The sequence below is a fragment of the Beta vulgaris genome, chromosome 1 (genome assembly GCF_026745355.1).
Source record: "Beta vulgaris subsp. vulgaris cultivar EL10 chromosome 1, EL10.2, whole genome shotgun sequence".
Taxonomy (NCBI): Eukaryota; Viridiplantae; Streptophyta; class Magnoliopsida; order Caryophyllales; family Amaranthaceae; genus Beta; species Beta vulgaris.
The window spans coordinates 19,669,672-19,682,354 of NC_079202.1; the positions used below are offsets into that span (position 1 = coordinate 19,669,672).

At 36.8% G+C, this 12,683-nt stretch overlaps 1 protein-coding gene across 1 annotated transcript; it reads right to left on the bottom strand.

The window, feature by feature from the left end:
- Positions 1–72: 72 nt before the first annotated feature.
- On the bottom strand, positions 73–8,781 carry LOC104901002 (hypothetical protein). Its single transcript, XM_010688549.4, has 5 exons — positions 8,534–8,781; positions 7,143–7,257; positions 6,666–6,762; positions 5,041–5,127; positions 73–580 (listed from the first exon to the last, which is right to left on the bottom strand). Exons 1-5 carry the CDS (start codon positions 8,592–8,594, stop codon positions 437–439), a joined length of 504 nt encoding a protein of 167 aa, XP_010686851.1. The 5' UTR covers positions 8,595–8,781; the 3' UTR covers positions 73–436.
- Positions 8,782–12,683: the final 3,902 nt, after the last annotated feature.

Below are 12,683 nucleotides of genomic sequence, written 5' to 3' on the forward strand. Positions count from 1 at the left end.
TTTGTGCAATCCATTAGTCATACAACAGGAAGCAACAGCATCGTTTGTTCTTTCGTATAATAATAACCCTCCTGAAAGAATAATTGCTTAGTAAATGCATTTTAAGGACTTGTGCAATCCATTAATCATACAATAGTGCATGGTAGTCATTTTCCATACTAGAACTTCTGAAATCTAAATCTTCGGAGCTTACATGGTTGAAATAGTAACCAAACTATAAACATCCAAAATACACACAAACAATGCTCTACTTGGAATATTTTGGCACTTTATATCTCATATTAGCTAGATACAAAATCTGATAATTCAGTTCCTAGTAAATGAGGCAAAATACATTCTATCCGAGCCAGGAACGAGGTTCAACATCAAACTTCGCAAGTACACCTTGTTAATCGCTGATACAAAGTACATGAATTGAACAACATGATTTGATATCTCATATGGTAGCTTCAAGTCCTTCCACTTCATCAGCGTTCACGGCTGCTCCATTTGGGGCACCTTCAGAGCGCAGCTGAGATGACACGTCATCAATGGCGGAGTTCAACTGATCAATTTTCTCAGTCAGAATTTTCCTTGTTCTCTGTCAATCAGCAATTAACACATCATTCAGCCATGACAGAATAGGTCCAAAATGACAGTTTTCAGGTTCATTCGATGAGAAGTGAATGGAATGGAAAGACAAATCCTTAACCTACCAATTGAACCGTAAAATTGCTTTCTTCTTTTTCTGGTTGGAAGCCGAAAACTATTATATGGAATCTTCCACTTTCCAGTTTCAAAGTAGCAACTTCAAAAAGTAAATTACTTTAAGAATGTGCTCGGCCACAACTCACCTTGCTTACTTGGCCAAACAAGCCAGCTCAACATTTTATAGCCTGTTAAGGGAGCTTCATAAAACTTGAACTACTAATCTAAGCTCAGCTTTTGAGAAGCTACTTCAATAAGCTTATGCCCTATCATAATTCTCATTTTTTTAAATTGGAACCCTATCATAATTTAATTTAGCTTCTGATAAAACAAAAATCATCTTTAACACCTTTAAATTTAGAAAATTATGTATTAAAATTGGTATCTATGATAGGTCCTTTCATGTATTTCCCTGCTACGTCATCCTATAATTTTCCACAAGTTCAACAGCTAAATTTGCCCCAAACTTCAATACATTCAACTGAAAGAAGAACTTTCACCTCGTAACAGGCAATATGTCAACCACCAAATAGTTTTTCAGCTTTCAGCTACCTTTTTGCGTAATTTCACCAAAGAGAGCCTAAAGATTGTACTCACTCCATCCTCAAAATGATGATGAAATTTTCAAATTTTGCAGTCACAAGACATAATTAAAAATCTCTCATTATTTAGTTGAACTGCATCAAAATGGGTGCACTAGTGGGATCCTCAAGATAGGGGTAAATGATAGGGGAGAATGCAATAAATGATGTCTCCTTATCTTTCTTCTAGTCCCAAAAGTACACTGAATACCTTCAAGCAAGATTACCCAGCAGCACAACTTTTCATTCCATCATAATACAAAATCAGAGAAAAATAGGGGTGCAAAATGAGCATGCAAAAGGGGTGCAACAATGAGTATGAAAATTTTGATTTATTGAAAAATGAAGATATGCCACACATAAAGATAAGATAGCAACTGGGTAATGAATATTTGAAATATGACTGACAGATCCCCAAACACAATTGGACATGCCAGTCACATGGTTCAGTGAGATCTAGCAGCCTTAACCCTAAGTGAACAAACTGGCAAGGAACTGCTTTGTACTTTTACAGACAAAGAAAACCTTTATCATAAAACAAAAATAAAAATTGTAGTACAAAAGTATACAATTTTAGAAGAACTATCGTAATCAAGCAAAAGCATCCTTAGGAAGAATCAGCAGTAACCCCAAAAAGAAGGAAAAGGGGAGCAAAGAACAAGAGTCATATGAACAAATGTAGTCATTTTCAGAGCAAGGGCACAAGAAGGAATCACTTGAAACACTACGATAAAATTGCGCAATTTAAAAGGTGCACAGTGTGTGCACCCTGTTCTACTCTCATTTCGAACTGTATGTTCTTTTCACAGTATTCTCTTTTTCATTAAAACCTATCTTCTTCTAAACATGGCTCAACACGATATCAAACATGAACCTATTTCCTACCTAGTACATACAAAAAAGAACATGACTCAATAAAACATGAATTTGTCTAACGAGAAACTAATGACATTCGCATATCCTCATGAATCGGACAATACGATGTTCTGTTGTACCCAAAGAAATCTTTCTTTGTATCATTTCCCAGAAAATTGCTAAACTAGGTGGATATGTAAAAGAAATTCTTTGTTTTCCATCATTTTGACATGTATAAAAAAATATTATGACCTTTCATTTCTTACCGCATTTTATTCCATTGCTAAGATTCATCCAGTCAAAATAAAGAATCGATTCAATACATTTCTGGAGATCCGAACCCATTTTTTTTGGATCCTTCGAGAAAAAGATTCATTCTCTTCATAAAAAATCGGAGATAGAACCAATAAAGATTTCTTTTTTACCGTTCAAAATCAGTATGTTTCTTAATTTAAAAGGTTTATTCTTTGGGTTTAGTACTTAAAAAAAGAACATAACTCAATATGAGAAAAGAACACTAGACTGTTTTAATTATGTTTAAGTATAGTTCAAAGATCGATATGATATTTATAATTCAAAATGAACGTTCTTATAATTTAAAAATTATGTTCTTCTAATAGAGTATATACAAAATGAGCATAACCCAATAAGAGAAAGAACATGAAACTGGTTAACAAGAAAATCATTGAAATTTGTTGACTCCTTACTTCAAAATTAAAACTAGAAAGTATGTTCTTTTAATTAAGATTGAATCTTCTTTTACAATTATGTTCTTTTCAGTATGAACTATGTTCTTTTATGAATGGCAAAAACGGGCACATTCTATGATCTTAAGTGGTGTGTTCTTTTACCTAGAAAAGTTGTTGATATTCTTTTAAATTGATGATATGTTTCTTTTTGGGTGCACAATGAGCATTGTGCACCTTGGTCCATAATCTACGCTTTGAAAATCCAAATATGAAAATGACTTCCCACATTAAAAAGACATGATCGCAGAAAGAAAAGGCAAGTTTTGAGTTTTTTTACACAGCATGCAGTCAATTTCAAATATCAATTTTGGTTCATTAGTTCATGGTCATCAGAAATCAAAAGTGGTTGGAAAATACAATTACCCATGCATCTCCTTTCCCCATATCACGCTCAAATAAATCAATAAAGTAAATTTGTGACCCAAGAAACACCTACTACTTTAATTTGGCACCTGTACCGTATAAGTTATGACTCAGCCTCCTTTCTTAAGCAACCAAAGGCATTGCCATTGGCCTAATCCACTTCTAAGCCATAGCTTAAACTGAGATCACCGGTTGGTCTGTTAAACTTTTAATTTTGTGTGACACTCTCCCTCCTTTGTACCACCAGGAAGGCTGGAAGTACAACTGTGATGCATCAGCTCAAAAGGCCTAATGTACTCACTTACAAGAGGTGTAACAATATAAGGGTAGATCAGTAACTCTAGGGAGGACTGGCAGAAAGAATATGAGGTGGCAAAAGTTAGTTATTGCCAGAGTTTTCTTGTACAGAGGATTTTCAGTCTTCTAGAATTAAAGGGGAGTGAAGGTCCAGATTCAGGGTATGAGATTATTGTAAAAGGGAATTGATCGGAAAAGTGGGAGCCTCTCGAAAGCTCACCTTCTTTTGTATTCATTTACATCATGAATTATATTAGCATCTTCCTCTCACTTATCTTCTTCTTCTATATTCTGTTGTTGCATTTCCCATCTCCATTGTTACTGTTCTGTGTCCTTGGTGCTGTATTTTCTGTGTGCAACGTTCAGGTGGTGAATTGAGTTCATCAAATCAACTATTTTATAGAAGAGGTCTAATTTCATTTGAACGGCCTCAGAAAGATGATCAGTAATCACAACATTTGAGCTCAAGTGGGAAGCTGAAATATTAGATACCAAGGCTCCTAAAAACATTAGATGCTTATGTCGAACCCCTTTGTGCTATCCTTGGTTCCGTTGTAAACGAAAAGAACTTGAATTATCTAATTTAGTCTCAGACGAGAACTTCTAGTACGACAAAGATCTTAACTTGTGAAGTTTGGCATATGAAAATCACCTAATATAACTATCATTCTTCCATGACATAGCAGATAAAAGGCAGTGTTGCCAATCTTCTTGTCTGCGGGTCACAAACATCCATCAAAGAAATTCGAATACCATATATAATGTGAATGATCATAGAAGTCAGGACCAAAGATCTAAGCATTCGGTCAAGAACTCATTATAATTGCTGCCTTCCTGAACATGCAGATTGCACATTGCACGTTGCATGTAAATTTACATGGCTACTGCAGATTGCAGAAACAGATAAACTAGAGCAGCTGTAAATTTTATTGTATCAACAGCAAGGAGTTTCACAAATTTTTTGGCTGGTAAATCAAAGTAACCAACCATAACTGACAGTAACCTAGAACTGTGCAGCAGTACCTTGACCTAGTGTCAAAGTTCAACCCTTTAAATACCAGAGGATCAAAGCTCAGAGCCCCATCCCAAGTGCACTATAAGTCTACAACCTCCACACACTCACCCATCCCCACAGCCCTATAAAGAGCAGTAGACAACGGCAGAGGAAAGCACCAAAGAAATTTAAAAATGAAAAAAAGTAATGAAAAGCAGTAAGTCAGTTTAGTGCTATCATTTGCTAACAAAGAACAAAGGTAGTGGACTACATTTTGAATAGAAATTTGAAAGACAGGTACCAACTAAGAAAAAAGCAGTGATCATACATGTCTAACTAGTTCCAGGCACTCTCATAATTTCTCCAATGTAAAGGCCAAAGGCTAAGTAATGCCAAGCTTGAGGAAAGCCAGAACTTCAAAGATGCGAAACTCTATATTACATATTAAAAGTAAAACCAGCCAGTATCTAGCCACTAGCAATTAAGAATTTACTTGAATGTGAAAAACACTTACCTCCAACGCTTTCTCCTCATCATAGATAAATTTTGGTAGTTTCCGCATTAGATCTTTCTTGTCAGCTCCAGAAAGAGCCTTACTTATCTGTCAAACAGTGGCAATGTAGCATGTATAACTCTAAAAGTTGCTTCTACAACAAGGGATGTGAATAGAAAACCACGTCCTCTCTTCTAACACAAACAAGTTAAAGTAAATAAATCCAAACTCTGACAAGACAGCAAAGAAAGAGAGATCAGATGCACCATTCACATGACAGCCAAGTGAGAACTCCACCCCAAAAACAAGCACATAATTACTTGCCAAGCCCAAAGTCATGGACTGTTGGAATATATTGAGCATATACCCAGAGTAATCAAGTGAGGCAAAATAGCTTTAAGTATTTGCCTCTAAACATGGATTACTAGAGAAAATTCTTACTTTAGTGACATATATTACATGTACTTGACAATAGAACTAGAAAACGATCCCTCCTAGATAATCCAAGAACTAAAGGAGTAAAATTATTTGGACTAAGCCCAACACCAGACTCAACCAAGTCCGATCCAATATAGCATCATATCACACTTATTCTAGAAATTGAATTGGACTCACATTTTAGCTTTCTCAAAAGGAAAAGCTGAACAAGCAATCCTAATTATGCTCTTTCAGTCTTTCTTCTACAATGAGTCCCAACTTTTGATTAACTAGGAATTGCACCAACTTTGAGGCGTGTCAGCACATATTGGTCCCATGCTGAGGAAATAGGTAAACTTTTTTTTCCTCTTTATTAGACATGCTGCCACCAACACCCACCACTGTCACAAGTCACAACCTCCCTTTCCCAGACAGTACATATACATGCACCTCAACCAGACCCCAACCCAACCCCCTTCCAGATGCCCAACCACCTGAGAACCACTGGCACTGCAGTCATGTTGGGGAAACTCACAATTCATCTGATTGAAAGGGAGAGAAAAGGTGGGCAAAACAAAAGTAGAAAAACAGATTTTAGAGAGAATAAGGCCCAACTACTTTTCTTCCTTATCCAATTTTCATGTTAATTGGAGAAGTTTATTTCGTTTCTTTAAATAGAAAGGCCTTACTCCATTCGTAGATTAGAGAAGAAGACTTTGCTTTTGCCTCAATTTCGGTGCACATAATTTTTTTTTTATCACAATTAGTTAATGACCCAGAGTTTGGAGAGTTGTCATGTTCAAGGGGGTGGGGGGGGGGGGTGGAATATCATGAGGTCAATGAGGAGCATGTTGCGAGGGTGCAGGGGTTGAGGTTGGGATCCTAGTGGTGCTTAAGATGTGGAGTGAGGTGAAGGTGGAGGATAGTGGTGGCACTGGGTATTGTATGCATCTTGTCTCAAAGTGACTTGATTTCCAATGGACATCTTTTCATTCTCTCTTTTTGTCTTGTTTCATTATATAATTGATATGCCAACAAAATACTAGTCTTCACGTCATGTGACTAGTGCATCGAAAATCATGCAACATCAAAAGTGTGAGCAAGTTATAAATCAACAAACTCGACCAAAGGCTCACCAGGTTTCAAAAGTTCACAAGCTCACCAAAGGGAGGGTGCAACAGGACAGAATAAAACTGCCTAAATAGTATCATGTCTCAAGTTGAGCATACCTGAGGTGCATATACACAGCCAAGGGTACCAACGACTAATCCTCCCAATACGAAGCCACTAACGAAAATGCTTGCACTGTTGGGCCTCCCACCATCACTATCACAAACCCAAAAAAAATTGTCAACATGTGAAAGAAGGTTTTTGATTTTGTTCAAATAGGGATGTTCCAGTTTATCAACTTCAAATGCCTCCCAGAGTGAAGTTCATGAAACGAAGTGGTCAAGCAGAACTTATTAGCTTTGAGAATAGCTTCTTAACACCTAAAAAATGATATCACAAATTGCTTTCCAAGCTCCTATATTTCCTACTTGTTTCTCTTTTGCATAAGCACCTAATACTTGCAGGAAGGTGGAATTTGAATAACCTATATTTGTGACATGCAAATCACAAACAACATGGTCTTTCCCGCATAACAATGTACTGAAGCCACCTTGTTGTATGATATGTATATGCACATAAGAGAGTAACAGCATTACCTATAAGCAGCTTGAACAACAAGAGGTTTTTGTGCAGCCTTTCTGGTACGAAGTGGAGAGAAGCTCAAACTGGTGGGACACAAGACTCGAAGATCCGATTGCTTGAAGGAACTGCCTATAACAACCATTAAATATAATCAGGGATAACAACCGATGAACAGTAACCAACAGATAAAGACAACTATATTTCATGCTAGAAGAGTTAAGACTGGGAAATCATGGAGCACACGCATCTCCATCACATTTTAGGCACCCAGAAATGTCTCGCGCCAGCTTCAGTCAAATGATTTATAAGTATTAGAATTTCAAATACTTATGCTTTCATTTCCCATATATCTACAACTGTTTTAGTGAGTGCAATACTAAGTGCAATGCCATCCAGCTATCCAAGGACTTTAAACAAATAGCGTTAACATCAGGCTTCATCTTCACCTGCTACTGAAGATTACATAAGCTCAACGGACACGGAAACCACAAAAATTAATTTTCTCATCAAACACTCAATATGTTAAGTGACTTAGCAATTGTCAGTAAATGCTTAGTTCATTAGCAGCAGTTAGATTGCAGACGAAACACGGAGACAACTCCATCTCACATTTGTTCATGCACCTATTCTGTGGACGTGTACAAATATGATCAAAAGAGTTAAAAAAATGGTGAACTATGACTAGAAGGGACGATTCCATTTCACTGTCTCAGATGCATTTGCAATGACGAGAGAATTGTGTAAATCCAACCACGTTTTTTTAATAACGCAACCTCAATGAATTAACATGAGATGATCCAAACAAACAAAAATTGCCAAACATCTGAGGCATGATCCATTTAGCAAATATCAGGCTTTTCATCAACAATACCAACTACTCCATATGATATTCTCAATAAACTAGACATATAAATCATAGGTACCCCATATTTATCATAACTACTCCATCACAGCCAATATCATTTCCGCCTCGTGGTTATTCCTTCCTCTAGATTCATTTTGGGTATTTATGGGTGAAACTGCACCTTCATGTAGAACCCATGAAGTCTACAAATAGTACACTATGTGACCATTTTGGGCTCGGGAAAATCCGACCCATTAATCCTTGAACTTCACTTAACTAAATTCATTCATTTGTCACCTAAGCTGGCTACTTCCAGATTCCAAAACCCCCAAAAAAAGGTTCAAAATAAACTACTAACTATCAAATCAACAACAATATGTTTCAAATCAAACACACTCACATCATAAAACGAGTAAATTGATCGATATAACTCCTCATTAACTAGATTAAGCAGCAATTGACGACATTATAGTAAATGAACAGTGTACAGAAAATGCAATCAAACAAAATATACAAGCATAATAATAAGTATAAATGAGAAAGGTAATTCAAATTAATTACCAGATGAAAAGTGAGAGGGAGAGTTACGAGCCAAAACCAGAGAATTAGAAAGGGAAGACATCTTCAATGACGTTTCGTAGACGAGGAGAGAGAGTGAGAGACGGAAGTTAAAAAAAATCCGAGTACAAAGAGAAGAAAAGAAAGAGGATTTTTTTGGGGGTGGACGAAACAGATGAAAATGATGAGAGGAGAGAAATTCGATAATGTCGAAGCTCGTTGCTTAACTGCACCTTATTGTGATTTTTTTTTTTAATAAGGTAATAAGAAATACTATACGCTGCCTCACATAGTCACATAGAACTAGGGATGGCAGTGGAGCGGGTCAAGTAGGAGACCCGCCCCATCCCCGTCCAATTGGGGCGGGATGGGGTGGGGATGGGAATTAAAATTATACCCACAATGGGTGGTGGAGCGGGTGTGGATTTTACGTTATACCCGCCCCATCCCCGCCCGTCCCGCCCCACCCTCGCCCCGCATATTTATTATTAAATTTCTATTTATATACATATATTACTAACGTATTTGAAGACACTTTTGAAATGTAATAAAACATTTGCCTTTGTTAATGTATTTTAACTTTTCTTTACTATATTATATTGTGATTTTATGAAGTAGACAACTATAATGGGTTTATGGCAGATTTTTTGGTGGATTTTTTGCGGGGATGAAGTGGGTACGACGCGGGTGCGGGGGTGGGTCTAGAATTTCCCCCCGCAATGGGTGGTGGGGCGGGGATGGGGATGGAAACTTTCCCCGCAATGGGTGGTGGGGTGGGGATGGGGATGAGAATTTAATGCGGGTGCGGGTGTGGGGGTACCATCCTTCGCACCCGCCCCGCCCAATTGGCAATTGCCATCCCTACATAGAACTTAGAACCTTCATTTAGAGTTCCCCCTCAAAACAAAAAGGAAATAAAAAACCTTATTTAGAGGCCTATTAGCATTTTTTTTTTTTTTGGGTATGAGATGGGGTATACTTCTTCCGTTTTTTTTTTACACTAGTTGTTGGTCCGCGTGCTATCGCGCGTGGCCCCTCAAGGTAGCAACCATATCGACGTTCAACTAAACGGTAAACATTAGCATAATCGGATAAGATTAAACGAAGGCACTTCGACTTGGTAGGTCATAAGGAAAGGGTAGTAGATTGCATAATATATACTCCTATGCATATAGGCAAGGGTGCGCGTAGAGAAACACAACTGAAAAAATGGTCCGTATGGCTGGCAATTGTTCTTATTGTAAAAGGTTTTATGGTACGACAATCGAATCGGTGAAAGGCACGGTTAAACGTGGCATTTACGGTTATGCTTTTGTAATAACCGGCTAATTGAAAAAGTGGCATAGGAAATTTTTTGTCTTCATAGTTAATAAGGCTGAGTTTTAAAGGCAATCACTTACATAATTATTTACAAACCAGAAAAACGGTTTCCAACTCCTCCTCTTCCTACATTTGAGTGTTCTATTGTTTGCCCGAAAAAAATGCACTTTCACCAAGTAACTGTATACACACTTTCATACTAAATTAAGAGGTGTACATTTCTCTTCATAGTCCCCAAAAAAAAAAAAAAAAGGAAAGTATGCTTTTGTTCAGCATGATGGAGAAGTTAACGATCCCGCGTTCTTCTTTGTTGAACAGCTACTATTGGGGTTCGTTTGAAAGCTACAAGAAGACATAGATAATTAGAAAGAAGAAATGACCGATGAAGTAGAACAACTTGGAGCGATTATAAAAGGCGGAAATGTTATGTAACAATAGCACAAAGAAGGTTATTTTTGGAAATCCCAACAAGTTATTTGAGAATGATGGATTAGTATACTGCATCATTTCTTGTTAACGGAAAGTACGTTTATTTGGTTAATTGGAGGATCCTCAATTCATAATGTGTATTGCAAAAGTGCTGAAAATTATGTAGATTAATTGATCCGAAGTCGATACGAAATGAAAACAACGGCATACTTATGCATAATAATCTATTGTATGTACAACGGGGTTTTTTGAAAATCAATGCTTTAGGGGCTTATAAATAAAGGAATTTTTAAACCGCGATTTCAATAGGTTCAATGACTAATCTAGCAAATTGTTACCTAATTCACTAATTGTTAAACTTTTCTGGGCATTAATTAAGCATCCTCTTGCATGACACATAAAACACACACATAACAACACACTATAAACACTGGCATTGTGCTTCCGTGTGGAGTAGCTCAGTTGATCTGTGCATAACAGTCAAGTAGGCATCATATTTTTCACGCACACTACACCAAAGCAAACTTAAATACTTATGTTCGATAAGCCAATAGCTTAATTGGATTTTGAGGTTGGGTGTGGTTATGTGTAGTTATGATATTGTGCATACGAACTCCTATCATGGCTCCAATGATTTGAGAAAACCACTTAGAGGTTTGTATTTAGATTATTATCTTATAGAAATACAATTTTAAAGACTTTTGTGAAGTTCTTACCCCTAAAAATTCTTATCCCCAAAACCACCAACATAAAGTTTAACTTCGATATAGCAAAAAAACACAGTTATTTTGCGAAGTGAAACATAAGCAAAATCTATGTTACTATATTGTACTGTACTAATAGAAGAAAACATAACAGAAATCGCAGTTTATTTACCATATTGTTATTTTCATTAAAATTTCCATTTCACAGTGTTGAGATTGATGTCACACCTACAACCATCTCTTATATCATATGGTATATTTATTTCAACTCTGCATAAATTATTCTTACTCGACAATAGCAAAGACCAGTTTTTGTAGCCAACACCATGATGTATACTCTTGTACATATAACCTTGTGTTCTTGGTGTTTTCTACAAAATCCCCCACATTTACATCTCATTGTGAGATAATCCGTAACTTGTAAATATTCATTTGACTTGGCAATTTTGAGGATGATATCACAAAGGTAAAGAGAAAAATGCAAACATCATATCTTTGATACAGGATTTTGACATGAAACATAGAAATTAATACATTCTAATTAAGTCAATAGTGTACCATATACTACAGAACTATGAATTGGGTGTCTGGCTCTCTCATTACACAGTTTGTTTTTATTTAAATGTCACTTGTTAGATTTTAATCGCGTTTTAGTTAGCATCATTTGATGATTAGGAATAAGTACATGCCATATTGCAACTACTATCTCATACACAAGAAGCAAGAGTCTACGACTCACCAATACCTACTGAAAACCAAATACAGACAAAAGTCATAGAAAGATCAACTGTTAAATATGCTAAATACTTAAAATTCAAGCACATATGTATTTACTATATGGGATTATACTCTTACCTAAGGCTAATTTGCCTTTTTGTATACAAGGAAGCAGGGATGTCGGAGTCTTCATCATCATAGGCTTCGTCATCAGAGTCTTCGGTATCATAGGACTCGTTGGTATACTAATTGTCCGCATGGCAAAGATGTAATTCCCCATCACTACCCTCAATAAACATATCATATGTTTTGCTTGCTTCCTCCAATGAACCACTCCCAATGTGTCGGCCTATCGATGGCAATTTTGGGTTTCTAACTGGATCCTCTGTAATTTCTATCTGCATTTCAAATTGTTTTGTTTTCCCTTTACCTATGAGCGCTGTTTTTTTCCCTTCCCCTTTCCCTATTTCAGATTTCGGTTCATGGATGCTAATGCATTGTGTTGTTTTTTGGGTGGTAGAATTTGATTTTTGCAAGTCGGGGTAAAGGGGACCTACAAGGAGGAGTGTCGAACATTTTTTCAGCTTCTTCCATGACTTTTTCTAAGGCCTCGTACGATTCCTTGCTCAGTTTATCACTTGCTTCGCCAGAGTAGAACATTTTCCAGGCAAAAGGGCTGCTGTCGGAAATTAAGTTTGCAAGAAGTCTGCAAAGGTAAGCTTCTTCCTCTGTTCCAACAGCAGTGGCTGCTTTCTTGAGTGGGTGGGTGTTTATGAAAGATGACATTTTAGGTGGAGAATTTGAGGAAAAAGAAGAATGGAAGGAAGGTGTAGAAGATGAAGGGAGAAGAAGGAAAGGTATTTAGAGATGAGGGTTTTAAGTGACGTTGGTTTTCAATTGGGTTTTAAGGAAAGGTTCTTGATATAAGAGCTACAAGTTAGAAGGAAGGAGTATTAAGTGACTTCGGTTTTCAATTGGGAGTT